Source organism: Solea senegalensis, unplaced genomic scaffold, assembly GCF_019176455.1.
Source record: "Solea senegalensis isolate Sse05_10M unplaced genomic scaffold, IFAPA_SoseM_1 scf7180000015796, whole genome shotgun sequence".
NCBI classification, from domain to species: Eukaryota; Metazoa; Chordata; class Actinopteri; order Pleuronectiformes; family Soleidae; genus Solea; species Solea senegalensis.
The window spans coordinates 1-25324 of record NW_025321455.1 but is presented as its reverse complement, the minus strand read 5'-3'; the positions used below and the strand labels follow the sequence as shown (position 1 = coordinate 25324).

At 49.8% G+C, this 25324-nt stretch overlaps 3 protein-coding genes across 3 annotated transcripts; 2 read left to right on the top strand and 1 right to left on the bottom strand.

The window, feature by feature from the left end:
* The first annotated feature begins 661 nt into the window (after positions 1 to 661).
* Positions 662 to 17375, top strand: arid1b (AT rich interactive domain 1B (SWI1-like)). The gene is made up of 21 exons (XM_044017760.1): positions 662 to 1227; positions 3012 to 3209; positions 4920 to 5090; positions 5198 to 5305; positions 7003 to 7249; positions 7793 to 7852; positions 7987 to 8139; positions 8215 to 8533; positions 9281 to 9453; positions 9743 to 9852; positions 9996 to 10205; positions 12381 to 12600; positions 12917 to 13052; positions 13150 to 13322; positions 13513 to 13633; positions 13713 to 13814; positions 13885 to 13960; positions 14079 to 14805; positions 14883 to 15013; positions 15113 to 15641; positions 15741 to 17375. Exons 1-21 carry the CDS (start codon positions 721 to 723, stop codon positions 16766 to 16768), a joined length of 5499 nt encoding a protein of 1832 aa, XP_043873695.1. The 5' UTR covers positions 662 to 720; the 3' UTR covers positions 16769 to 17375.
* A 129-nt stretch (positions 17376 to 17504) lies between these two features.
* On the bottom strand, positions 17505 to 19986 carry tmem242 (transmembrane protein 242). The gene is made up of 4 exons (XM_044017763.1): positions 19698 to 19986; positions 18923 to 19023; positions 18240 to 18377; positions 17505 to 17901 (listed from the first exon to the last, which is right to left on the bottom strand). Exons 1-4 carry the CDS (start codon positions 19765 to 19767, stop codon positions 17791 to 17793), a joined length of 420 nt encoding a protein of 139 aa, XP_043873698.1. The 5' UTR covers positions 19768 to 19986; the 3' UTR covers positions 17505 to 17790.
* A 1356-nt stretch (positions 19987 to 21342) lies between these two features.
* Positions 21343 to 25170, top strand: LOC122762551 (ribonucleoside-diphosphate reductase subunit M2-like; the record flags this gene model as incomplete). Its single annotated transcript, XM_044017761.1, has 8 exons — positions 21343 to 22155; positions 22340 to 22408; positions 23224 to 23379; positions 23457 to 23573; positions 23659 to 23792; positions 24211 to 24305; positions 24420 to 24553; positions 25018 to 25170. Coding segments are annotated over exons 1-8 (1197 nt in total), but the record flags the coding sequence as incomplete, so codon positions are not given.
* Between the last annotated feature and the right edge of the window lie 154 nt (positions 25171 to 25324).

Below are 25324 nucleotides of genomic sequence, written 5' to 3'. Positions count from 1 at the left end.
CCTCAGGTACAGAAGTTAAAGTTCAGGACAAAAAACAGAGTATATTAGGCTTCATGAGTAATAAAACAAAGTATTATAAAGTGTGTGGTTTATCTCACCAGCCACTTTATTATTGTGTTGTTTGTATTTATTTTAAAACCTTATATTTGAAGCATTGATGTACTTTCATACATGGTTCTGTCAGCTGCTGCATGATCACCACACTCTTCTTTGGTGAGTTTATGTGTTAATGTTATGTGCGCAGCATGTGTAATGTATGAAGATCAGGAAGAGTCCATGTTTTCTTCCAGATCGTCATCATCATCATCCCAGCACACACCTCTGCTGCTCAGCATCCAACAACAACAACAACAATAACAACAAGCAGACGGAGGAGAAAAAGCATGGAAGAGCAGAAAACAACATCCTCCAGGTGGAGAAGAGCGGAGCAGACGAGCATCATGAAGAGGAACATCAGCTGAGGAGGAGGAGTGTGGATGTCAACCTGAGATCATCAGACACCAACAGGAACAACAAGCACATCAACAATAACATCGACCCGCATGTGAGTGGAAACTGTAGCAGCAGGAAAGGCTGCAGCAGCAGCGGAAAAAGCCGCGGCTCCTCCGGGTTGACTCTGATGATGATGGGGCTGGAGGAGGAGGAGGAGGGCCTTGCTCTGATCAACATGGCGGACAACAAAGCGCAGGGACTGGGGTGAGACGAGCGGAACACAGCGCCATGGACCAGCTTCACAACTCCCACGAAGGCTATAACAACAACAACAACAGCCCGTACAACCACTACCCGAACTACCGACCCGGATACGGGACCAGTGGTTACGGAGGCATGATGAGTCCCTCCCGCCAGGGGAACAGCCTGCTGGGCCCGAGCTCAAACCACAGCAAAGCGGCTATGACTGCTGCCAGCTCCCCGGCTGGAGGTGGAGGCGGCAGCGGCGGAGGATTTCAGCGATACACCGGGCAGCAGCAGCCGCCGCAGCCACCCGGAGCTACACCGACTCTGAACCAGTTATTAACGTCTCCGAGTCCGATGATGCGCGGTTATGGAGGCGGATATTCAGACTTTAATCACCCCTCCTCCGCTCAGCAGCAGCAGCCGAGCATGGGGCCGGCTAAAGATACAGGCTCCCAGTACGGCTCGGCTGCTCACGGCTGGGGGGGACAACAAATAACTCACCCGGCGTTGAGCCCGGGGAACACCGGGCAGGGCGGCGGTAGGTCCCAGGTGAGCAACACCGTAATTATTAAAAACAAACAAAAACTCCGCTGTCTTCCTCCGGCTAACATGTTCACTAGCTGCTATGCTAATCCATGTTACATCACCCAACGCAAATCACCACCCGTGGTTAGCATAGCGGCTAACTAGCACGTTAGCTGCTAACTAGCATGTTAGCAGCTCTAGAACTCAATTAGCTAATACCAGTTAGCTGCTGAGCTAGGTGTATTTTTTTAAAGTTCAACTGTAAAGACGTGCCATTTTGACCTCTTAAGACTATATGTTGATGTTTGTTCACTTTGAAACAAATAAAACATCGTCTTTAATTGTGTACATCGCTGAACATCAACACACAAACGCCGTATGTGTGAACGGCAGTTGGTAAAGTCACGGTTTTGGTTCCGTGTCCAAGGTGACTCCGTTATGAGCTTGCTATGGTGAGGGTAACGGTAGCATGCTAGCCGTTGCTAATGCAGCCGCACAGGCCTGTAGAGGCTGAGTGTGTGTGTGTAACGAAACCGCGGTATGATTGCACAGCGACGGGGAACACGCCGCGGCTATAGTGTCGTTAATTGTGGAGTGTGAACATTGAAATATGGGGGTGGAAGCTGCCATGAGCTTTCTGGTAGTATCTGGCGCCGTCTAACCGCCTTTGCATGCTAACCGCCTCTCTCACTTTAGTGAAGTGTCACCGGAGAGGAGGAGTCACATTAGTGGTGTAGCCGCTGCTCAGGGCTCCAGCGCTCCGTTCGCTCGGAACTCACGATAGCCCGGTCTCCGCTGAGTCCTGACCTTCACACATGCAGATTAGCCATGTGCCCATTACCAGCGGCACAACACAGTGAGCACCGCTCCCCCAGCTGCAGACCCCGCCTCACCTCACACAGAGGCAGCGGGTCAGTGCTTCATCCACAGCCTCCTCTCATTAAACACACCGTCAGCTGGGTCTGTCTTTGTTTGTGAACAATTCACTAGCTATTGTGTTAAATGTAAACAGGAAACATAGAGGTGGTGGTGAAATACATTTTAAGGTACATGGGACTTAAAGACGGATGTTTTGCGTTGAGAACCAGCCTGAAGTGGGGGGGTTGTTCTTAACAACATAAGGAATAAATCACATTTTAGCCACGTGATAAAGGACTTTTAATTATTTTAAACCGCAAACTTCAGTTTAAACCGCTCGCTCTCCCACATCAAAATCCACAGAGAAAATCGGTGATTTTAAGTTGTTGATCCACTGCTGCCTCCATCATTAAGTTCAAATGTGTGATATTGTTATGAGGCAGCAGAGGACCAGCAGCTCCTGTGTCCCTGCCAACTTAAATGACTTTGGTGTGGGAGAGTGAGTGGTTTACAAACTTGAGTCTTAAGTTGCTTGAATTTCCCCCGTGTCCTTGCTGGCAGCCATCTTGGCTCTGAGAGAACGAGAGGGTAATACATGTCTTGAATCATGAATGAAATGATTTGTCGGACTCATGTTGGTGACGCCTGTGTCTGGTCTGATTCAATGAGGCACCAGAAAAAAGTTGTTGCACAGTCTGTTGGATCTGATAACATGGGATGTCATTAATGCATGTGTTGAAATGACGAGGCTTAAATAACGACAGGTATTAGAGTAAGAGTCTTGTCGTCTAGAATAATCATGAGGGATTCAACATCTGTGTGTGTGAATGTTTCTAGTTTTAGCTGCAGCTTTGAAACATCTGCTCACGCAGTCTCTCTTCACCTACTGTTACTGTATGTCAGTGTGTCAGACGGGACTGAACCTGGTCCTGACGTGGTTCTTTGTTCAGGTGCCGCCCATGGACCCGATGTCGATGAAGCGCTCTCAGCTCTACAGTATGAGCAACAACCCATACTCGCAGCAGCAACAACAGGGGGCACCTTATCCTGGCCAGTCCTATGGCGCCCCCTCCCCCCACAGATACCCGATGGGAATGCCCAGCAGGGGGCAAATCGGGATGGGACCGATGCAGTACCCTCAGCAACAGGTAGGGGATGCTCTCTTCACCCGTTCTTTCACATAGTCCCAGCACTGCTCCCGGTACCTGCTGTTTGTTTTACTTCCTGCTCTGACGAGGTTCAGCTGAGCCGACACGTACATGTGACGTCATCAGACCGCCGGCCTCTGCAACATTTTCCGACATGTTGCTGATGTAGACCGACATTAGCCCTTTAGTCTTTGTTGAAAGAGCAGCTTGTGTATTTTCCTGAACACCTGTGGAAGTCCTGGACTGAGTAACCCAGGTGCAGCAGCCGCTGATGCTCTGTGATCGTCTCTGAGCAGCAGCTTGTTTTTCTGTGCAAGTCACAAGAGAGGTCACATGGTGACCGACACATTTCTGATTTCACACGCATTCCATCAGAGAGGGGGAGAAACGGTACCAGTATATGTCCACCCCTTTGAGGAGGTCAGAGGTCGAGCAAGTCGCCTTTCATCTTGAAGGTTATGGGTTTGATTCCCAGCTCAGCTAGTCTATGTGCTGATGTGTTCTTGGGCAAGACACTTAACCCCACGCTGAAAGACGAGTGATGGAAAGTGTGGGTAAATGAGTGAATGGTAAAAACTGGAGTGTATAGCAGCTTTGAATGTCATCAAGACCAGAAAAGTGCTATATAAATACAGACCATAATATCTCACTGTGAGACAGACTTCTCCAACAGGAAACTGAAGTTCCTAAAGCACTCACTCTCCCACACCAAACATCAGAGAGTGATTTTAGCTGCTGCTCCTCTGCTGCCTCGTGTGGACACTTTGTGTCACTGACGTCAATCTGAACGAAGGATTTCAAACACTGAAGTGACTAAATACGACATTTGAACTTAGTGATGGATGCAGCTGTGTGTGTGTGTGTGTGTGTGTGTGTGTGTGTGTGTGTGTGGGTTAAAATCACAGATTTTCTCGATGAGGTTTGGTGTGGGAGAGTGAGTGTTTTACAAACTTCAGTTTCCTGTTCACGCGACACCTCGTTAGGGCTGGGCGATATGGACCAAAACTGATATTGCGATATTTGTTGTTCGAATGCCGACATGCGATATTATAACGATATTTTGAACAAAACGGATTAGCTCGCTAGCTCACCGGTTGGCCGCTCGGCTGACAGCTGAGAGATGAAACAGCTGATAGCTGAAACCCGGCGTCTGGAGTGTACAACAGAAACCCATAAACACAGTAGACCAGAAACCTGGAAACCAGAGCCTCAGTGTTGGACACAGTAAACAACTGAAATCTGCGGCTAACAGCTGGTGCCGCTAAAAACTAGCGACAACAAACAGGCATTACGCCACCAGCTCAACCTTTATTCTGTATTAACGAGTAACGAAGATGGTTAAGAAAAATGTATCGGAGTAAAAAATCCACATTATATTTAGAAAAATAACTGCGCCATTTTCTTTCTCTTAGCCACCAACTGCTCACGCTCCACCTGCACCGCGTCCGCCGCGTTTTCGTTTAAATGTCTGTTGTGATGCGTAGCGTGGGCGGGAGAACACTACGTAGTATGTACATGTAAGGGGCGTGGCTGAGCAGCTGAACTAGGCTTGTAGGCTCAGAGAGAAGCGGTCGGCTTTATAAAATAAAGTCTGGTGATATTGTCTCAGCTACATATCTGTTTCAAAAATATACCTGCATAACTCTTACTACCGATATATGGCCCAGACCTAAACCTGGTCTCACTGTTGTTTCTTATTTGTCTCCTCAGATGAGCTCTCAGTACTCGCAGCAGCAGCAGCAGCAGCAGCAGCAGCAGCAGCAGCAGCAGCAGGGTTACTGTCAGCCGGGTCAGCCTCCGTACTTCAGCCCGCCTCAGCAGCAGCAGCCCGCCGCCCCAAGCCAGCCACCATACATGCAGCCCCGCCCACTGCCTCAGCAGGTACGCCTGGTCACATGACTCCTGGTCACATGACTCCTGTGGTGGTATTCTGTACGTTTGTTTCACCTGCTGCTTTCTCTTGGTTCCTGCGTCTCCTCCTGATGCAGGAGGCGCCACAGGAGGCGTACGCCGGCCGCGGTCAGTCTGCTGCTATGACTCCTGGGAAACCAAACCATGAGGAGATGAGTCAACAGGAGAGGCCATCCAGCCTCCCTGTGAGTCCAAGACCAGGGTCTAGTCCTGTGTGTGAGAGAATGTTTCAGGTTGCTGTGAATGTTTTTATTGAGAAACTCCTCTTTCTCTCCTGCTCTCCTTTTCTTCTTTTCTCCTTCACTCTTCACTCTTCCTTCACTCCTCTTTCTCTCCTTCTCTCTTTCACTCTTCCTTCAGTCCTCTTTCTCTCCTTCACTCCTCTTTCTCTCCTTCTCTCCTTCACTCTTCCTTCACTCCTCTTTCTGTCTTTCTCTCCTTCACTCTTCCTTCACCCCTCTTTCTCTCCTTCTCTCCTTCACTCTTCCTTCACTCCTCTTTCTCTCCTTCACTCCTCTGTATCATCCCCTCGTTCTCTCGTGTTTGCTGTTTCTCCTCAGCTCTGTGCCTTCTTTTTTTACGTTTTTTGAGGGAGGTGGTGATGCAGTTGCCATGGCAACAGGCGGAGGAGAGTCCGCCTCTGTTGCAGGAAGGGAAATCACAGAGTCAGCAGTAATTACTGATGTTTTTCTGTCAGTGTCATGTTTGCTGACTCATTTCAGTTCAGCTAAGAAGGAAAAAACAAAGAGCTTTAGAAATACACTTTATAGTGTCTGTGTGTGTGCGTGTGTGTGTCTGTGTGTGTGTGTGTGTGTGTGTGTGTGTGTGTGTGTGTGTGTGTGTCAGGGTTTTTTTTTAAAACACCAACTTTCTCTCTGAGGCTCTGAATGAGACGAGAGAAAGAGGACAAGGAAAGGAGACGAGGAGAGAAGAAGAGAAGGAGCGGAGGTAGCAGGAGGCATACAAGAGGAAGATGAGGTGAGTCTGCAGGAGACAAGGATGTGAAGGAGGGAGGAGGATGTGAAGTAGAAAAAGGAGGAAGTGTAGAAAAGGAGAAGGGCGAGCGAGGCTGCAGAGGAATACTCTGTGTGTCTGTGTGTGTGCGTGTGCTGCAGCTGATTGGCTGAGTTGTTGGCAGGGGGAGGAGCAGGGAGGGATGTGCTGATGCGCGCTGATTCGCGCTGATTGGCTTGTCTGGAGCCCAGGGGCTGATGGGAGATTTCAGTGCAGTGTTTCTTCTGCTTTTTTTTTTTTACCTTCTTCCTCATCTTTTATTTCCTCTTTCATTCTCTCTCCTCTCCTGGTCTCCTCTCCTCTGCGCTCTCCCTCTCACCTTCACCACTTCATTTGTCTCAAAGATTGAGATGCTGTTGTTTTTCTGTCAGAGTGAGACGCTGTCTCGTCGTAAACCTATCACAGACACTGAAGGAGGAACTGAGGCGTGGCTTTGAGCTGCGTGAACGTTGATCCCTCCTCCGCGTGTCTGAGGATGAGGATGATGATGAGGCCTGTGTGTCTGAATATAGACACATTAGTTTCTCCCACACCAAACATCAGAGAGAAAGTCAGTGATTTTAGCTGCTGGTCCTCTGCTGCCTCGTGTGGTCACTTTGTGTCACTGAGGTCAATCTGAACAAAGGATTTCCAAAGCCGAAGTGACAAAATAAGACATTTGAACTGAAGTGATGGAGGCAGCAGTGGATCAACAGCTCCTGTGTGCTGTGATGTTAAAATCACTGATTTTCTCTATGGGGTTTGGTGTGGCAGAGTGAGTGTTTTACAAACTTGGAGTAGACTCTATGGACCACTGGTTCTCAGCAGCAGGGGGCGCTCTCCGTCTCATTCTGTTTTTCGGAGCTGACCAGCGCCTCCTGTGTTTCAGGATCTTTCCGGGTCCATTGACGACTTGCCCACAGGTACTGAGGCTGTGGTGAGTTCAGGGGCGTCGGGATCTGGGAGTATTCAGGGCGATCAAGGAACTCCAGCTCGCTCTCCTTTCTCGCCCCACGTGTCACCCCGACACCCTCCGCCCGCTCACTCGGGGCCCTCGCCGTCCCCCTCGCTGTCCCCCGCCGGCTCCAGCAGCCAATCACGATCAGGACCTTTGTCCCCGGCCACCAGTGGACCAGGTTAGTGACGTCGTCATTATGTTTATGTTAAAACAAAGAACTGATTTTTCAAAACTTCACTTTATTTAATGTCATTTTTTATTTCTTGTTGTTGCCATGGAGACCAACACACTGGAAAAAGTTATTAAATATTATTTTTTTACATAGAAAGTTGTGACTCGTTGGAAATATTCACCTCAACATAATGATGTGGTTACAGCCAATCAACTGTGAGACATGACCGTGGATCGTTTAGCATTAGCCCTCAGAGATTGTTTAGCTTAGCATTAGCCCCAGGTGGGTTATTAGCTTAGCATTCACCTTAGGAGAGTATTTAGCTTAGCATTTGCCCAGGTCGGTAATTAGCTTAGCATTAGCTCAAGGATGGTAATTAGCTTAGCATTAGCCACAGAATGGTAAGTGGCTTAGCATTATCCCCAGGAGAGTATTGAGCTTAGCATTAGTTCCAGGAGGGTAATTAGCTTAACATTTGCCCTAGCTGTTCTCACCCGGATGTATTTGTGTGTGTGTGTGTGTGTGTGTGTGTGTGTGTGTGTGTGTCAGGAGCTCAGCTGACCCCTCAGGTCCCAGGTCCTGGATCAGATGTTGGTCCTCAGGACAGAGGTAACACCTGTGTTTTGTATGTCACATGGTCAGTGGGCGGGTCATGTCTCTGTGCTGTCATGTGACCACCCTCCAGGTGCTAATGCTAAGCTAATATGATGCCGACTTAGTTCTGCTCTTTGTCTCCTCCTAAGGTTTGTCGTCTTCCATGCAGCGTAGCGCTGCAGGGCCTCAGTTTGGCCCCCAGCAGTCGGCACCGCCCATGTCCCCTCACCCGCCAATGGGGGGCGCCGTGCACCACGGCTCCTACCAACAGGGCAGCTCATACGGCCAGTATGGCCCCCCAGGTATAATCTGCTGTGACGTGGACAGACGGTGGTTTTAAACTGGTGAAGGTTCTGATGTCATGTCTCTGTCCTCAGGTAACTACCCCTGCCCCCCCAACTACAGCGGCCCCAGCCCGGGCCTGGCCAACAGCCTGGGGCTGAATGCCAGCAGTCCGATGCACGGTCAAGGTCCGTCCACTCCAGCAGGTCGTGGTCCCGGGCCTGGAGCTGGGGGGCGGTCCTACCCCGCCGCAGGGAGTGCCATGGCCCCCACCTCCCCAGGTATGCCACAGCCCGCTGGTCAGGGCATGAGGCCTCCGGGGCCCAACACCGGCCGCAAACCACTCGATGTCGGCCCGAGCACCGGGCCCGGTGCCAACTCCTCACCCACGTTCTCAGCCGGAGCTCAGAACAGGTGAGTCCTGACAGAACCTGGTCCCAGAGCAGAACCACAACAGTCTGGACAGCAGCTGTGAAACACTGGTTATATGACAAATGCTCACTCTTCCACACCAAAGGCCTCAGAGATTTTAAGGTCACACACACAGGAGCTGTTGATCCACTACTGCCTCCATCACTCAGGTGTTTTAGATGTTTAGTTTAGACTTGACCACACTGAGACCAGTGTCTGGACTCTCTGATCCTCCAGGCCTCCCTTCACCCGCTCGCCCGGCTACCACAACAAGTCTTGGCCAGGGAGTGGAGTCTCCCTCTCTCCACACCACTCACCCCTCCCTCACCCCTCCCATCACTCCCAGCAGGGCACCAGTGCTGTGCAGGCAGAGCATCATGGGTAGGTGTGTGTGTGTGTGTGTGTGTGTGTGTGTGTGTGCGTGCGTGCGTGCGGCTCTGCTGCCATTTTTTTTTACTAACCAGAGCACTTCCTGCCCTGTCACCGCCCACTGAGGCTCCTCCCACAGAAGCTGCTGCTCCTTCTTTGCTTTTATCTCTGTCCTCCTGCATGTGGTCAGTTTTTCTAAAGTATTATTTATGGCATGGGCGGGGCTTCCTAAAACCATGCAGTGTTTACAAGGAACTCATGGTCTCTGACTCCTCCTCCTCACTTTGATCTTCCTCCTCCTGCATGTGAGCTGCAGCCTGTGGTGGTGATGATGATGATGAGAAAGAAGGGTTGGTCACGCCTCTCTCTGTGCTCTTACAGACAGGGCAGCAGCTTCCCGACCATGACAGCAATGGCAGGGATGGGCCCCGGGGCCGCCGGAGTCCCCACAGGTCCCTACAGCCAGCAGCAGCCGGGCAGTAACTCTGGAAGGATGACGCCACAGGGGCCCGTCCTCAGCCAGCAGGGGGCCCCCTTCTATGCCCCGCCCTCAGGTAGCATGTTCTCAGAGTGATGACTCGGAACCGGGGACTTTATCGCATTCCTGAGAAATCGCGTTTGAAACCATAGACGTAAACGTTTCTGAGGCCGAATGTTGTTCGCAAAACCACGTGATGACAGAAAAGTCTTTTACATGATGATCACAAGTCACAGGGTCACATGATCACGAGTCACAGGGTCCTGTGTGAGCGGGTTATTGGGGTGCTCAAAGGAATTTTTATTGGGTGGTGGGCGGGGCTACAGAACGATCGATGTTATTGTTTATTTACGTTTGTTGCTCAGGTTCCATGATGATGTCAGCAGATGTGATGGCTGCTCATCAAGACACCAAGCAGAGGGCGGAGCTCAGTAAAGAGGGTGTGGCCTCTTCAACAGAACCACCCAAACCCAAGGTGTGTGTGTGTGTGTGAGAGAGAGAGAGAGTGATTGCTGCCCCCCAGAGGAACACTCTAGTAACACATGTAAAGAAAAATAAAGTGGTGTTATATTGTATTCTTGGTCCTGACTCGGTGTCCGTGTCTTTCTCTGTGTGCAGAAACCCAGTGTGGCCACCATGACCAGCGAGAAGATCACGCGGCTGTACGAGATGGGCTCTGAGCCTGAGAGGAGGCCATGGGTCGACCGCTACCTGTCCTTCATGGAGGAGCGAGGGATGGCCCTCCCACACCTGCCCGCCGTCGGCAAGAAGCCACTGGACCTGTGTAGACTCTACCTGTCCGTCAGAGACATCGGGGGACTGGCCATGGTGAGACCACACTGAGGACAACATGTGACTGTTTTCAGAACCCACTGTTGTTATGGTAACAAGGTGCAGTTACCTCTCAAAGCACTCACAGGTGCTCAGCAGTGTTGTCGTTTTAGTCTTAGTATTTAGTTTTAGTCTTTGGGACTAATATGAAGAAGTATAGTCTTTTAACAAATTCATTTAGGTCAGTAAGTATTGGAGATTGTTGGGCAGAAACTTTTAATCTGTCAACTTCCTCAAACAACAGTGTCGCACATCAGCTGTGAAAAGTGAATTTCCTCCGTGGCGGTCGGCGACGATGACCTGACCCATGTTGACAGATTAACGCACAATAAGCAGAAAAGTCTGACAAACCACACGCTAACACTTAACGTACACGCTAACACTTACGTACCTCCCTCTGACCTTCTCTGTATTTGTCTACCAGCATTCTTACTGTTGCTCACAAAAAGTCAAGTTCCCTTTCCACTTGGCCACGGGTTGCCCAGAATTAGGAGCAGTGGGCTGCCACACTGAGTAGCGCCCAGGGAGCATTGGGGGTTGGGTACCTTGCTCAGGGATACCCCAGCCCTTTTTTTTTGGCCGGGTGGGGATGTAACCCTCTGGTTACAAGTCAAGTTCCCTTTCCACTTGGCCACGGGCTGCCCCCTTTGCGACCTCTACCTTGACCTTGTGCTGCATCTCCCTGTACTCCTGTCTGCTCTCTTCAGTCTCCTCAGTGTCCCACTTTTTCTTTGCTAGCCTCTTTCTCTTTATATCCTCCTGCACTTCCCCATTCCACCACCGAGTCTCCTTATCTACTTTCCTTCCAGACGACACACCAAATACTCTCCTACCTGTCTCCCTGATTACATTAGCTGTAGTCAGCACTCCCTGACCACCCAGATTCTTTCTCAACTCCTCCCTGAAAACCCCAGAACAGTCCTCTCTTTTCAGCTTCCACCACGTTGTCCTTTGTTCTGTCTTTGTCCTCTTCGTCTTCCTTGTCACCAGATTCATCCTATGCTGACTTGCTACACTCTCACCCACCACTACTTTGCAGTCACTGATCTCCTTCAGATTACATGGTCTATACAAGATGTAGTCTACCTGTGTGCTCCTACCTCCACTCTTATAAGTCACCCTATGCTCATGACTCTTCTGGAAAGAAGGATTCACTACAGCCATTTCCATCCTTGTGGCAAAGTCTACCACCATCTGTCCCTCTGTGTTCCTGTCTTGGATACCAAACCTGCCCATCACTTCTTCATCACCTCTATTTCCTGCACCAACATGTCCATTGACGTCTGCACCAATTACGACTCTCTCACCTCTGGGGATATTCTGCATCACTTCATCTAACTCACTCCAGAATGTTTCCTTCTCCTCTAATTCACATCCCACCTGTGGGGCATAGCCACTAATAACATTTAACATCACACCTTCAATTTCAAGCTTCAGACTCATCAGTCTATCTGACACTCTTTTCACTTCCAGGACATTCCTAACAAACTCCTCCTTTAGGATAACCCCTCCTCCATTTCTCTTCCTATCAATACCATAGTAGTACAACTTCAAACCTGCACCTAAGCTTCTCGCCTTGCTACCTTTCCACCTGGTCTCCTGGACACACAGTATGTCCACCTTCCTTCTCTGCATCATGTCAATCAACTCTCTAGCTTTTCCCGTCATTGTCCCAATATTCAAAGTCCCTACTCTGTCCCAGACTCTTGCCTTTCCTCTTTTCTCTCTGTTTCTGAACCCGCCCTCCTCCTCTCCTCCTCTCCTCCTTCGACTTCGACCCACAGTAGCCCAATTTCCACCGTTACCCTGTAGGTCATCAGCACCAATGGTGGTCGTTGTTAACCCGGGCCTCGACCGATCCGGTATGGAAGTCATAGATTTGATTTGCATATTTGGTTTTGGCACAGGTTTTACGCCGGATGCCCTTCCTGACGCAACCCTCTGCATTTATCCGGGCTTGGGACCGGCTCAAAAAGACGCTGGCTTGTGACCCAAGGCTGCAAAAACACGATCATGCATAACGACACGTTATATTTAAACTGAAAGATTAAACACACATTGTTTTATTTCAACAATGTGTGTTTAATCTTAGTCAGCTCCACAGAAACTTTGTATCGTGACATTTTAACAGCTCACCTGTCAGCTGACTCACCGCTGTCTCCGCCCCCTTAGGTGAATAAGAATAAGAAATGGAGGGAGCTGTCGTCACTGCTGAGTGTGGGGACGTCCAGCAGCTCGGCCAGTTCCCTGAAGAAGCAGTACATCCACTACCTGTTTGCCTATGAGTGTCAGGTGGAGCGTGGGGAGGAGCCTCCACCTGAGGGGCCGGCCCCCAGCGGGGACGCCAAGAAACCAACGTCACTGCAGGCCAAGATCCAGCCCCCGTCCCCAGGTAGGACAGGTCCTCCTCCGCGTCCCTCCTCCGCGTCCCTCCTCGTCCTCGTCCCTCCTCTTCCTCCCTCTCCTCGTCCTCGTCCCTCCTCTTCCTCCCTCTCCTCCTCTTCCTCCCTCCTCCTTGTCCCCCTCCATCACTGTGTGTGTGTATGTGTATGTACAGGGTGCGGATGGGACTAATGACAGGTTTTAAGGTGGACCTTGGTGTTGTTGAAAGGAGTGTTAAGGTGGAACAGTACGACAGTGGTGTGGAGTGTTGCCATGACGACACGTGACCCCTGTCGTCAGCAGGTTCTCTGTCTCTGTCTCTGCAGCCAACTCCAGCTCCCTGCAGGGGCCCAACACTCCTCAGTCCAGCAGCAGCTCCCTGACCGAGGCCCCCACGGACCTGAAGCCCCCAACCCCGGCCTCCACACCACACGGCCAGATAGGCCCCCAGCCCGGAAACAGGTAGGGAAGGAACCGGAGTCTAGAATCATCAGGTCAGCACGATGTGGTTTCAGGGACTGAAGACGCCTCACTGTCCTCTCCTGCTGCTCTGTCTCAGGACCATGGTGAGCGTCCAGGACCCGTTCTCTGAAGGCAGCGATCCGGCATTCCACAGTAAGAGAGGGGCGGGTCCTGGAGGGGCCCCCTACCAGCAGGGAGGAGGTCCAGCAGAGTCCCCGATGAGGATGCAGTACGATGCCAACAAAGACCCATACGGAGGAGTGAGGAAAGGTGAGTGACATTCACCTGTCGTCACTGAGCCGACATGGAAGTCAAAAAGTTTTTTATAAAACTTGGACTGTCCCCCTGTGTGGACTTGGGTTGGTTGAGTCCAGTTTGCTGCTCTGCCGCCTCCTGGTGGTTAAACGCTGAAGCGTCTCTGTATCAGTATTGTGGTTAACATTGCCCCTCTTCTGTCCAGATCCTGGACCTGGCGAGGCCTTCGGTCCCAGTCAGATGCCCGGCGGGTCCATGCAGGACATGTATCCACGCGGGATCGGACCCAGACCCCAGTACTCGTACGGACCCGGGTTCGAGCGCAGGTGAACAGGAAGTGACACGACGGTGAGATTCAGACAGAGTGAGAGGCAGCTCTGACTGTGTGATGGTTTGTTCCTGCAGACTGGACCACGTGATGGGACCAGAGGGAGGCACGGCGCCCCCTGTGGGTCAGAGTGGGAACGAGGCTGGCATGTTCCCGTCCAGCAGGTTCCCGCAGCAGAGGTGAGAGGTCGCCGTCGCTGCTGCTGAACAAACACAGTGTGACTGACTCTCTGTCTCCCTCTGTCTGCAGACACGACGCCTACGCGCAGCAGTTCCCTCACAACATGGCCTACACTTCCCATCAGCCCCTGTTTCCTCAGCAGCAGGTGAGTGCATACTCTTCCTCTGAAAGGTCAGAGGTCACAGCGACCACTGTTTTTCACGTTTTTCAAGTTTTTCGACGGTCGAGATTAACGTTGACAAAATGATACATTTGTTCGTCAGGGCTACAAGCGACCGACAGACGGAATGTTCCCGCCCTCTAAGCGCCATGAGGGGGAGGGGTTTGGCGCGCAGCAGTACGGCGCTCAGCAGCCCGACATGTTCGGCCCGTCGTATGGAGGAGGGGGAGGAGCCGGGGGAGGGGCTTACCTGGGTACTGAGCGACGGCCGGTCCAGGGTCAGTATCCGTATTCGTGCGGCCGTGAGCGCCCGCCTCCGCAGCACGTCCTGCTGGGCTCAGGACCCCCAGTGTCCGGGGGCCACGGGGAGGGGCCCCAGGCAAACATGTGGCCCCCCAGGACAGACCTGAGCTACACCTACAACAGGGGTCTGAACCGAGGGGAGGAGCCGGAGAGCCAGTGGCCCCCCGGTCACCTGGGCCAGCGCCAGCCCCCCTACCCCCCCCCACACTCCACCTCCTCATCATCATCACCGTCCATGCCCTCCAGACCACCCCTCTCCTCTTTCCAAGCCACACCCACTGTCCCTAACCACCTGACCCGCTCTCACAGCCCCTCCTCCTTCCCCCGGCCCATGGGCGGTTCTCTGTCCCCAAACAGCGCCCCCTACCTGCCCTCTGTGAAGAAACCGGCACTTCCTGCTGTAGGCCCCCTGCCCACCCACAGCCTGCCCCCCCTCATCAACAGAGACTTCAGTTTCCCGCCTGGCTCTGTGGAGGCCACGCCCCCCAGAGTTAAGCCACGGCGCCGACTCACCGCCAAGGACACAGGTCAGAGGTCACACACAGACACACACACACACACACACAGAACACTTTAGTGTTGATAAAAGAGTTTGTCCAATCAGGAACGCCGGAGGCGTGGCGAGTGATGATGTCACTGAAGTCCGGCCTCTTAGCAGAGAGCACGTGGGCCCTGGACACGATCAACATCCTGCTGTACGACGACAACAGTGCAGGCTCATTCACCCTCTCACAGGTGAGACTCACACTGATTCACTCACTCATTCACTCACACACACACACACTCACACACACACACACACTCACTCATTCATGTCCGTGTCACTCTCTAAAGCTTCCTGGTTTCCTTGAACTCGTCGTGGAGTTCTTCCGTCGATGCCTGATCCAAATCTTCGGTCTCCTGGAGGAGTACGAGGTGGGAGGAGCTGAGGGCCAGGGCGCACTGTTGGTGCCTCAGCCCCACCCCCCTCAACAGCAGGAGGCGGGGCTAAAGGAGACAAATGACCGATCAGCACCGGAGTGGGTGAGGAGTTCAGAGGAGGCGTCTCCACGTCACACGATGTCTATGACCACCGAGGAGGCGGAGTGTGCGGAGCTCCGCCCTCCACAGGCCAGCAAGTACGACAAACTACCAATCAAAGTGGAGGAGAAGGAGGAGGCGTGGCAGGAGGTGGAGGAGCGCTGGGCGGAGCTTAGCAGACCCAATGGCTTCATCAGTGGCCTCCTGCACTGGAGGGCAGGGGGCGGAGACTCCACCGCCCACATCCAGACTCACTTTGAGCCGCGCACACTAGACTCTGCGCCCCCAGACCCTGCGCAGAGGAGAGAGGAGAGGGAGCAAGGAGACGAGGACAGGGAGGAAGGTAAGGAAATGTTACTCTGCTAAAGATGCGACGCCCCCTTGTGTCCTTTCATGTCACATGATCAGTGCACTGACATCTGTGTTCTCCTGCGTTTGTCAGAGGCCGGAGGTCAAAGGTCACTCAGTCAGCTGGAGGATGAGCCGCGCTGCTGGGACGCGGCGCCACTGTCCACGGCCGAGTCGTGGCAGGACTCGCTGTCTCGGCGCTGCGTGTGCGTCTCCAACGTGCTGCGCGGCCTCTCCTTCGTCCCCGGCAACGACGGCGCAATGTCGCGACACCCGGGCCTGGTGCTGATCCTGGGCCGCTTGGTGCTGCTGCACCACCACCACCCGCGCCGCAGACGCACGCCGCCCTCCTACCAGCAGGAGGCGGAGCGCGGCCTGGCGTGCAGCCGCGACGAGTGGTGGTGGGAGTGTCTGGCGGCGCTGCGGGAGAACGCGCTGGTGACGCTCGCCAACATGTCGGGTCGGCTGGACCTGTCGCTATATCCGGAGAGCGTGTGTCTGCCGCTGCTGGACGGGCTGCTGCACTGGCTGGTCTGTCCGGCCGCCGAGGCGCAGGACCCATTTGCGGCGGCGGGGGGCGGTCCCTCGTCGTCACTGACGCCACAGCGGCTGGTGCTGGAGTGTCTGTGCAAGCTGAGCATCCAGGACGCTAACGTGGACCTGCTGCTCGCCACGCCGCCATTCAGCCGGCAGCTTGAGGTCTTTGGTGCGCTGCTGCGACTCATCGGCGAGAGGCGGAGTCAGGTGTGTCGGGAGATGGCGGTGGCTGTCCTCGCTCACCTGGTGCAGGGTGACGCGGCGGCGGCACGGGCCGTGGCCCGGCTGAAGGGCAGTGTGGGAACTCTGATCGGTTTTCTGGAGGACAGTGTTGCCGTGGCGCAGTACCACCAGAGTCCACACGGCGCTCTGCATGCCGCTTCCGCACCGCCGCCGGAGCCACCCAGCGTCAACATGATGTGCCGTGCCGCCAAGGCCCTGCTCGCCATGGCGACGGTGGAGGAGAACCGGGCGGAGTTTGTGGTGCACGAGAGTCGACTGCTGGACGTGTCGCTGTCGGCGGCGCTGAGCTCGTCTGTGGCGTCCGTCATGTTTGAGGTGCTGTTCAAACTCAGCCGCTCGTGACATGCCCACACCGCAGCAGTAGGCTCCGCCCACCAGATAAACTCTGCTATTCTATTTTTATTTAAAGAACGGAACAAAGTTTGTACGTACAAATGAATCTATATAGAATCTATACGGCTCCGCCCACAAATGTTTATTTGGGATTTTGAAATAATTTTAATACGGAAAATATTTAATACTTGTATTTTAGATTTTTTTATTTCTGTTTTGTTTTAACCGAAGTGTAACGGTGGCAAGTGCTGGAGTCCCGCCTCCTGTAGGTGTGTTCCTGTGTGAGGGTCAGTTGGATGTGGGGGGTGGGGTCTTGTGCAATAGCTTGTTTTATTTAATGTGAATCATCATGTCAGTATTTTTGTCAAATAACAGCAAGGGGCGGGGTCACCTGTTTTAAAATTAACTTCTTCTGTGTCCTCCACCAATCAGATCTGAGGCTCCTCCTCCTGTAAATAGACGACGCCCTCACATGTCCACTTTTATGTCCAAGAGAAAAACCACCTCAGTTTCAGGAGCGCTTGATTTGTCTGACTGTATGTACAGAAGTGTTTGGGGGCGGGGCTCAGGTCAGCAAATTTAGAAGCAATTATAATAAATATGAAGAAAAAAGACACGTCTTGTATTCATGTTGAGTAAAATGTTTCTGTTACAAAGGACACGCCCACAGTTCCAGAACAACATCGCTCGATGATTTTTCAAAATAAAAGTCCGAGTAAAAATAATCAGAACATAAAATAATTAGTTATTAATAATCAGCAAACTATGAATTTATTTTATATAATCACATTTATGTCGTTAAGAAAACTGTCAATCACAACAAACACTCCTTCACAATAAAAGTCTTTCATCACTGCAGGGAAACGTAAAAATAAATAAATCTGACGTTAAATTCAAGTCAACAATAGTAATATTCCTAAAATTCAAATGTGAGGTTTGACTAGAGACCAAGACTGGGCGTGGTCCCGCCGAGTCTCACAAACAGCTGATCAGCGACAGGTCTGGTGTGATCGGTCGCCGGCTGCAGGACGTCACTTTGACCTGAAGAGGGCGTCCCAGTCCACAGACTCGGCTCCAGACTCTGCGTTGGACCTGGGGACGGACGGGAGGAAGGACTGCGTCTTCTGTCGGAACTCAGAGAACTGACAAAGACAAAGAGTCACGGTTTTAGTTTTTATGTCAAAATAACAATAGAACAATTTAGTCTCACTACAGTTGAGTACCACTTTTATTGTGAAAAACACGGCTCTGATGTCTTATTGTGAAAGAATCGTAGCGTCTGTGATGAAACAAACAGAAAATTATGGGTTTTTTAAAAAAAATAAAATGATCATTTTAACAGTGAATTAAATGAATTTGAAAACTCTTTATTCTGAAAATAATAATACAAGATTTTACTAAAAGAAAAAAACTTTCACGTAAAATGTTGTAAGTTTGTTGTTGTTGTTGTTTTCTTCTTTTAGCGTACACAGATACGTACGCTGTGAACTCCCAGGACTTTCCACACGGTGGCGCTCAGGAGTCCGACGCCACACCAGGCGAACAATGAGCCCCAGCCCAGCGCTCGGAGCGCCAGAGACGCGCCGCTCTCCGGAACCGCCACCGTTGCCGCGACGCCCTGAGGACCAGACAGAGTCAGCGGGGGCGGCGCTCTCGAGATTTGCATTCAAACTTCAGTTTCCTGTTGGAAACGTCTGATCGTAGAAACAGTCTTGTGTTCATCAGACTAAAATCTGATTTCCCCTAAGTTTGTAAAGCGTTCACTCTCCTATGACTGTGAGTGTTAGTGCCACGAGAAAAAAGTTGTAATTTTACCAGAATGATGACGTTTACTAGAGTGATTTTTATATTTTCTCAATCTAGTTCGAGCTCTAATACACTGTTGTACTCTCCCACACCAAACCTCATAGAGTCAATCGGTGATTTTAGCTGCCTCGTGTGGTCACTGTGTGTCACTGACGTCAATCTTAATGACGTTTTCAAAAGCCGAAGTGACGAAATAAGACATTAGAACTCAGTGATGGAGGCAGCAGTGGATCAACAACTCCTGTGTGCTGTGATGTTAAAATCACTGATTTTCTCTCTGGGGTTTGGTGTGGGAGAGTGAGCGCTTTACAAACTTCCGTTTCCTGTCTCACAGTGAGACAAAGTCAAGAAGTTCACCTTGTTGAACCAGCCTGGGCTTTTTTTCTTGACCAGCGCTAACGTGGAGCCAAATCCTGCGATCATTCCTGCAGACGCCACCGCGGTCAGAAACACTGCACCTGCACACAGGAAGTCAGAAGACAAATCCAGCCGATGGTTTTCCATGAGGTTTTGAATGGACAGTACGTGTGTGTATGTAGTGTGTATGTAGTGTGTAAGTATGCGTCTTACACGAGGACGAACTAAGCGTCATAAGCTCAAAAGTTATAACGTTTTATATCGACGACACTTCCTCCCCAGCCACACAAACACTGTATAGATAAACTGAATTAAGTCTGGTTTTAAAACAATGCTTACACAGAAACATCAAATTCACGGAAACACGTGACGTCCTGATACATTTAATGTGTAAGGTTGGAAAACGAGGAAAAACCTAAACAGATAAAAGAGGAAGATCGCCGCAGGAGGACTACTTTCAGATATCAGTATCTCTGATAAAACGACAGTTTTAAACCTTCACGTCTGCGCCGAACTTTGTGTCACATTCCGCAGCAGACACACATAATGTTTACGAAGAGTTTGAGATTCATGGGGACGAATCAAATATAGTAAAATGTGTAAAATGACGGGTTTTTAAACGAAGTCTGGTACCGCGGGCAGGTTCCGGTCACTGCTGTGACCTCAGAGCGGAACAGGCGTCAACGCAACAGAGCTAACGCTACACGGCTAGCACCTGTTCACCCTCATTCACGCTGTTACTGCTGTCTCATTCACGCTGTCATTCCCGTCTCACCCTTTAGCACGTGTCGTTTTTCCTCTTCTTCACCCTGAGCTTCTTCTTTTTCGTTCCCAGTCGCCGCCATGACGTTACGGTCCGTCTGCGTCAAGTGTCCGGACAGAAACAAAGATCGTTTATTGTGTTTTAACTTTGTCTATGTGGTGGAAACTGCCTCATAAATGTGTTCAAATAAGAAAATCCCAGTTCCGGACGAAAAGGCTGAAGATGAAGTGATGACGTGACAGTGGAGTGATGACGTGAACAATGTGGGAAATAAAAAGATTTGTATTCATTTTTTAACGATCACTTGCTGTTAACACGGCCTCGTCGCTAGGTGGCAACACTGACGGTAAAACGCCACATTATAATGCTGTCACGTGTCGACAGTCGTTTATTTTTCTTGTAGCCAATCAGCGCGCGCTGAGGAGCTGTACACCGGATGAAGCTGCAAAGAGGACCTAGACGTTTCACACACAAAAGACGATAAAACGTCACGTTTGTGAGGCCGAAGCGCGAACAAACGGCAGGTAAACACGTCACACACATGTCAGTATGTTAGTGACGTCACTGTTACGCGGCGTGATGTGTTGTGCCGTTTGACACACCGCGAGTAAACTTTAAAAGTCTCTCCTGTTTTCTCACACATTTAAACTGTGAGTGATTAAATATGACGTGAGATTTACGGTGAGTTGTCATGGTGACGCCGCCGCCGCCTTGTAACGAGACAAAGAAAAGGCGGGAAACGATAACCACCGTAAACACACACACGGTTGTAAATATATTGAATTTCCACATATTCATGTTTATCTGAAGGACGTGATGACGTCACATTAATGGTGTGTGTGTGTGTGTTCTTCATCCGTCACATATTTTTAAAGCTGCAACTCATTTTCATCATCAGTTATTCTCTCGATTAATTGTTTGGTTCATATTGTGTGTAAGAAATATTGATCAGTGTTTCTCAAACGTGGAAATGATGACGTCATCAAACGTCTTCTTGTTGTCTGGTGTTGATTTCTTTGTTTATATGTAGCAAAGAAAAATAGAAAATATTAACATTTAAGAAGCTGAAAAATGACAGAAAGTAGAAAATATTCACATTTAAGCAGCTGAAAATAAGAATCAGAATCATAATCCTTTTATTACCCCGAAGGAAATTGTTTTGAAATACCAGTTTTTTAAAGAGCACATATGTTAAAAATTAAAAAAAAGAAATTAAATTTAAGTAAAAAATAGAAATAGAATATAAAACAAATAAATTAAAATGACAGAAAGTAGAAAATATTCACATTTAAGAAGCTGAAAAATGAAAGACTGATTAATAATCGATTAATTGAGCACTTGTTTTAGCTCTTCTTTTATTCTTGTCCCATTTTAAACTCATTTATACTCATTCATTCATTTAGGCTTATATTTCCTCTGCTTATATTGTTAATATGGGGGGGAGGGGGAGGTGCAAGTTTTGAGGTATATTCTTGACATTTTTTACCTGGTAAATTTGTTCTTATTTTATTTGTATTCTTTAACTGTGTAATTTTATTCTGATTATTTATTTTAACTTTGTAAAAAACTGCTGCTATAACATTCGTTACCTTTGTACACTGGAGCGCTGTGACGAAAGAATTTCCCGCAAGGGATTAATAAAGTATATTCTATTCTATATTCTATATTCTATTCTATTCAGCGCCCGCTGCTATTGTTTCCCTCGTGGGTTGTTTTACAAGCGTAGATTCTCTATAATCTGGCATCTTTCACGTTGACATCGTTGAATGTCTATATGTTAAATAAACACATAAGATATAAACATATACTTATGTACCAGTGCAGTGTGGGTAAATATAAAGAGTTAAATGACTGTGATCAGACTCTGTAAATGTTAATGTTTCTCTTTTCAGGCAAAAGTCACATTCACTTCTCTCACTTTAACGTTCATCTAACGCTTAAGGGTCGTGTTGTGAAATGTCGGTTAATCGACTGTTACGTGTAAAATAAAAGTGTTTTATTGTTAAATTAAATGAGTGTTTCGTAACTGCTTTTATAACCGGTTTCTCGCGGTTTCGTAAGCTTGGACAAACTAAACAAAGCCGCTTCAATTTCCCACACTTCCGGGCGTCACGTGAACGCGGCGTGCCATATGATTGGCTCCGTGGCAGCGTCACGTTTAAAGAGCCTCCGCGAGCTGCGCTGTGATTGGCTGGCTGAGTTCACGCGCCAACATTTCAATAAAAAGGAGCCGCGGACGGAGAAGCTGCTTCAGTCTCTGCTCTCTCTCTGTGTTTGTCGCTGCTGCTGGACCTTTCCCTCCTTTTTCTCCCCTGTGACGTCACGGTGTTGTGTTTGCGGACTTTTCTCCCGTGTGACGTCACTCTGTGTGTGTATAAAAATGCTGTCTACTCGCGCTCCTCTCTCTGTAAAGGATGAAAACACACTCGTCAGTCAAACCAACAAAATGGCGCTGGACAAAGAAAACACGGTGAGAAGTCTCCTCTTCCTCTTCTTCTTCTTCTTCTTCTTCTTCCTCTTCATCATCAACTTTCACGCCAAACTAACGGCAGCCATTTTCCTGAGCTGATTTACATCCCGCTTCATCCTCCGTGAGGCTCACGTGATCGATGTTTGTGGTCACTGTATTGATCTTTACTTTGTGTTGTTTTCAGCCTCCGAGTCTGAACAACACCCGCGTCCTGGCGTCAAAAACCGCGCGAAAAATCTTCAACGACGCTGAGGTGAGTGACGCTGAGTCAGCTGGCGACTTCCGGTCTGAGGCCGACCGATCGCATTGATCATCTTCATTGAGCGGGAATGTGCGTCGATTGTGGCGCGAACGTGTCTGGTCAGCTGTTTGATGTTGTCACGTGAGAAACAGCTGACATGAGATGATTTGTGTGATCACTGAAATAATCCGTTTACATGATTCAGAGTAAAGTAATCTGATTTAAACTCCCTCCTTACCTTAGACCAGGGGTGTCAAACATACGGCCCGGGGGCCAGAACCGGCCCGCCACAGGGTCCAATTGGCCCACAGGATGAATGTGTTCAAATTTCCCACTAATCTAAACGTAACGTCAAATGCTCCAGATACCCGTGACTAAATGTTTGTGCCTTTATAGATCCAGTGTGCTGTGTAAATAGTACATTTAGACATGATATTGTTGAAATTTCATGTTTTGTAAAATTATCCTTCAGTAAATGTAAAACAAAGGAGAAAAAACAAAGGGGTTCTTGTTGTTCGTAGGTTATTGTGCTATTACTTTACTATTTTTACTGGTCCGGCCCCCATGTGGCCCCTGAACAAAAATGAGTGTGACACCCCTGCCGTAGACCTTAGTTCCTCTTGTGCCTGAAGTTTCCATGTCCTTTCATCGGCAGCTATCATCTCTGTTTCTTCAGTAATCTGTTAATCTGTAATGAGTGAATTAGGTCCGCTCATACAATCTGAATTAAAGGGCCGAATTAATCTGATTCCAGCTGCTGATAAATTGTTGATCAATAATGATATTGATTATAGATGTGAGAAGGTCTTTTTGTTTGTCTGTTTTAGCCCAAAGTGGTGAAGCATAGCAGCAGCAGCGGCGGCGAGGAGGCGGAGCCTCTGCTCAAAGACAACCCCCGCCGCTTCGTCGTCTTCCCCATCCAGTACCACGACATCTGGCAGATGTACAAGAAGGCCGAGGCCTCGTTCTGGACGGCAGAGGAGGTACGAGCGTCCACTGCGGCGGGGAGGCGTGGCTGTGGGCGTGGTCACGCGGTGGTTAACGGCTTGTGTTTGTTCAGGTGGACCTGTCCAAGGACCTGCAGCACTGGGAGTCTCTGAAGGACGAGGAGAGGTACTTCATCTCACACGTGTTGGCGTTCTTCGCCGCCAGCGACGGCATCGTCAACGAGAACCTGGTGAGTGAGCGCGCGCTCATTTATTGATCCGATATCGATATTCGATCGGCCGCCTGACCCCGTTGTTTCACTCCGTCGCCACCAGGTGGAGCGTTTCACACAGGAAGTGCAGGTGACGGAGGCGCGGTGTTTTTACGGTTTCCAGATCGCCATGGAGAACATTCACTCAGAGATGTACAGTCTCCTCATCAACACGTACATCAAAGAGCCACAAGAGAGGTGACTGTCCTTTACCGTCCTCTGATGTCCTTTACTGTCCTCTGCTGTCCTTTACGTCCTCTGCTGTCCTTTGTCCTCTATGTCCTTACCGTCCTCTGCTGTCCTTTACCGTCCCTCTGCTGTCCTTCTGCGTCCTCTGCTGTCCTTTACTGTCCTCTGCTGTCCTTTACTGTCCTCTGTCTGTCTCATCTGCTGTCCCTCTGCTGTCTTAATTTACCGTCCTCTGCTGTCCTTTACGTCTTACTCTGCTGTCCTTCGCTGTCACGTACCGTCCTGTCCTTTAACGTCCTCTACATCCTTTACCGTCTCTACTGTCATTTACCGTCCTCTGCTGTCCTTTACTGTCCTCTGCTGTCCTCTACTGTCCTCTGATGTGTCCTCTGTGCTGTTGTGTGATGGTGCGTTCACTGACCCTCAGAGAATACCTGTTCAATGCCATTGAGACTCTGCCGTGTGTGAAGAAGAAGGCCGACTGGGCGCTCAACTGGATCGGCAACAAGAGCGCCACCTACGGTACAGCAGCCGCCTGTGTTTGTTCCTGTGGTGTCTGTGCTCTCATTGATCAGGTCTGGTTATTGATCAGGTCTGGTTATTGATGGTGTGTGTGTGTGTGTGTGTGTGGTCCAGGAGAGAGAGTGGTGGCCTTCGCGGCCGTGGAGGGAATCTTCTTCTCTGGATCGTTTGCTTCCATCTTCTGGCTGAAGAAGCGCGGCCTGATGCCCGGCCTGACCTTCTCCAACGAGCTCATCAGCAGAGACGAGGTGATGATGTCATCAGTGCGCACACACACACACACAGAGTTTACTGTGTCTCACTAATCTCACGATACGATTCCATCATTTTCTGACAGATTTTAAAGGGACAGTGTGATTTTAGTGACATCTTGTGAGTGTTCCAGTGACTCGGGTTAAATTAATAAAAGCTGAAAGCATCAATTACACAATATATGGCTCTGACTGGACAGAGAGTCTACAGCTTACAAATGCTGGACAAAATCAAATCAAAGACGTGGTGAGAAAATAAGATCTATTTATTAAAGTGCCTCTTACAAGTAAATAAAGTGCAGTATGAAAATGAACACGATTTTTATCCAAGTCTTCACTCTTCTCCTTTTTTTTTTTTGTTATAAACCGAAATCCTCCCACATCTGCGTTTAAATATAATGGTGCTGGACTTCTTCCTGCTCATGTGATTGATTGATTGATTGATTGATTGGCTGTTTCAGGGTCTTCACTGTGACTTTGCGTGTTTGATGTTCAAACATCTGGTGAACAAGCCAACCTCAGAGGTCGTCACCAAGGTCATCAAGAACGCTGTGGAGATTGAGCAGGTGGGCGGAGTCACACCTAACACCTGTGGTTGTGTGTGTGTGTTGACCTGTGGTTCTGTGTGTGTGTGTGTGTGTGTCATCGACCTGTGGTTGTGTGTGTGTGTGTGTGTGTGTGTGTGTGTTGACCTGTGGTTGTGTGTGTGTGTGTGTGTGTGTGTGTGTGTGTGTGTGTGTGTGTGTGTTGACCTGTGGTTGTGTGTGT

What these genes read in the sequence shown, in the direction of transcription:
- arid1b (XM_044017760.1), top strand. Translation starts at nt 721, where the DNA reads ATGGACCAGCTTCACAACTCCCACGAAGGCTATAACAACAACAACAAC. An exon ending in CAGAACCACCCAAACCCAAG is followed by an intron (nt 9,853 to 9,995) that starts GTGTGTGTGTGT and finishes CTCTGTGTGCAG; the next exon opens with AAACCCAGTGTGGCCACCAT. An exon ending in AGCAGGTTCCCGCAGCAGAG is followed by an intron (nt 13,815 to 13,884) that starts GTGAGAGGTCGC and finishes CTCTGTCTGCAG; the next exon opens with ACACGACGCCTACGCGCAGC.
- tmem242 (XM_044017763.1), bottom strand. Translation starts at nt 19,767, where the DNA reads ATGGCGGCGACTGGGAACGAAAAAGAAGAAGCTCAGGGTGAAGAAGAG. An exon ending in AAAACGACACGTGCTAAAGG is followed by an intron (nt 19,024 to 19,697) that starts GTGAGACGGGAA and finishes TCCTGTGTGCAG; the next exon opens with GTGCAGTGTTTCTGACCGCG. An exon ending in AAGTCCTGGGAGTTCACAGC is followed by an intron (nt 17,902 to 18,239) that starts GTACGTATCTGT and finishes TGTCTTTGTCAG; the next exon opens with TTCTCTGAGTTCCGACAGAA.